The sequence below is a fragment of the Aplysia californica genome, unplaced genomic scaffold (genome assembly GCF_000002075.1).
Source record: "Aplysia californica isolate F4 #8 unplaced genomic scaffold, AplCal3.0 scaffold01290, whole genome shotgun sequence".
Classification (NCBI taxonomy): Eukaryota; Metazoa; Mollusca; class Gastropoda; order Aplysiida; family Aplysiidae; genus Aplysia; species Aplysia californica.
The window spans coordinates 24,033-25,599 of record NW_004798560.1 but is presented as its reverse complement, the minus strand read 5'-3'; the positions used below and the strand labels follow the sequence as shown (position 1 = coordinate 25,599).

At 44.8% G+C, this 1,567-nt stretch overlaps 1 protein-coding gene across 1 annotated transcript; it reads left to right on the top strand.

Annotated features, from left to right (window-relative positions):
• Window positions 1-109: 109 nt before the first annotated feature.
• On the top strand, window positions 110-1,104 carry LOC106013797 (ammonium transporter Rh type B-like; the record flags this gene model as incomplete). The annotated part of the gene is given in 1 exon segment (XM_035973488.1): window positions 110-1,104. A coding segment is annotated over 1 exon segment (249 nt), but the record flags the coding sequence as incomplete, so codon positions are not given.
• Between the last annotated feature and the right edge of the window lie 463 nt (window positions 1,105-1,567).

Sequence of the window (1,567 nt, the reverse complement as noted above, 5' to 3'; positions counted from 1 at the left end):
TTATCTCCCCTCTTACTCTCCCCTCTTACCTCCCCCCATCCCCACTCCTCTCTCCTATACCCCGCCTCTAACCCCCCCTTTCATCAATCCTCAATCCATCCTTCCCCTAGGTCTCATAATCCGAGTGGGCAGCTGTCTGGGTCATCCCGGGCCGGTCGACCTGTTCGAGGACACGCCCACCTGGCACGTGCCGGACGAGGAAGAGGTCATGACCCCCATCGTCACAAGCATCATCTCCGGCATGCAGCGGGGTAAGGCGGGAAAGTTCGCAGACGACAGTAACCTCCCTTTGCTGGTGGGCGGGGCCGGAGACGTGAGGATGACTGGTTCCCCGATCGTTCGGAACGACAGAGTGTAGACAATTGGATCGACCATAACCACAGTTGGATCGACTGGAACGACAGAGTGGAGACAGTTGGATCGACCGTAACAACAACAGTTGGATCGACCGTAACAATCGAGTGTAAACAGTTGGATCGACCGTAACGACAGATCGATTGACCGTAACAACAGAGTGGAGACAGTTGGATCGTCCGTAACAACAACAGTTGGATCGACCGTAACAACAACAGTTTGATCGTCCGTAACAACAACAGTTTGATCGTCCGTAACAACAACAGTTGGATCGACCGTAACAACAACAGTTGGATCGACCGTAACAACAAAAGTTGGATCGACCGTAACAACAACAGTTGGATCGACCGTAACAATCGAGTGTAGACAGTTGGATCGACCGTAATAACAGTTGGATCAACCGTAACGACAGACTGTAGACAGTTGGATGGTCTAGAACGACAGAGAGAAGACAGTTGGATCAACCGTAACAACAGAATGTAGACAGTTGTATCATCCATAATGACAGGGTGTAGACAGTTCGTGCCGGCCTGGGTGATATCTACTAGTGGGACATTTGTGAGGCATCGTGGTGAAATCAGGCGCTTGTCAAAATAAAGAAATGGAAGAAACAGGTATTTTTCTGCCCGTTTGGCATTTTCTGTTGAATTTTTGTGTTTTGGCTTAACACCCTTTATTGTCCATTTATTAAAACCATATTTCTGTGTTGATTTTACTAAAAAATGTTAATAAAAGCACAAAAATTGTAAATTTTCAGTTTCCAAGGAATCTTATTTGAGCTATGCAAGTTACCAAACTTTGGCAGCCATTTTCTCGCTATTTTTACCTCTAAAACCAGGCCACCCCCTCTTTCTCTGATTGCAAATATTTTGAATCCTATTCAAGATAGATGGGTATTTTTTAAAAACAAAAACAAGACTAAAGAATAATGAACAAGTTTTAAGAAGATATTAAAAACTCCATAAGCCCAAAAATTTACGAGCCTTTGATTCCACCACATCGTGACTCATTTAGTAGTAACTTTGGTGGGTGGTCGCGAATCACCTGGGTAGTGACGGGTAACATTTCATCCAATGCTCCGCTTTGAAATACGTAATAATTTAGTACTTTTGGTAGGCCATTTGGTAAATTTGGTCGGTGGTCGCAAATCACCTGAGTAGTGACGGGTAACAGTTCATCCAATGCTCCGCTTTGAAATACGTAATAATTTAGT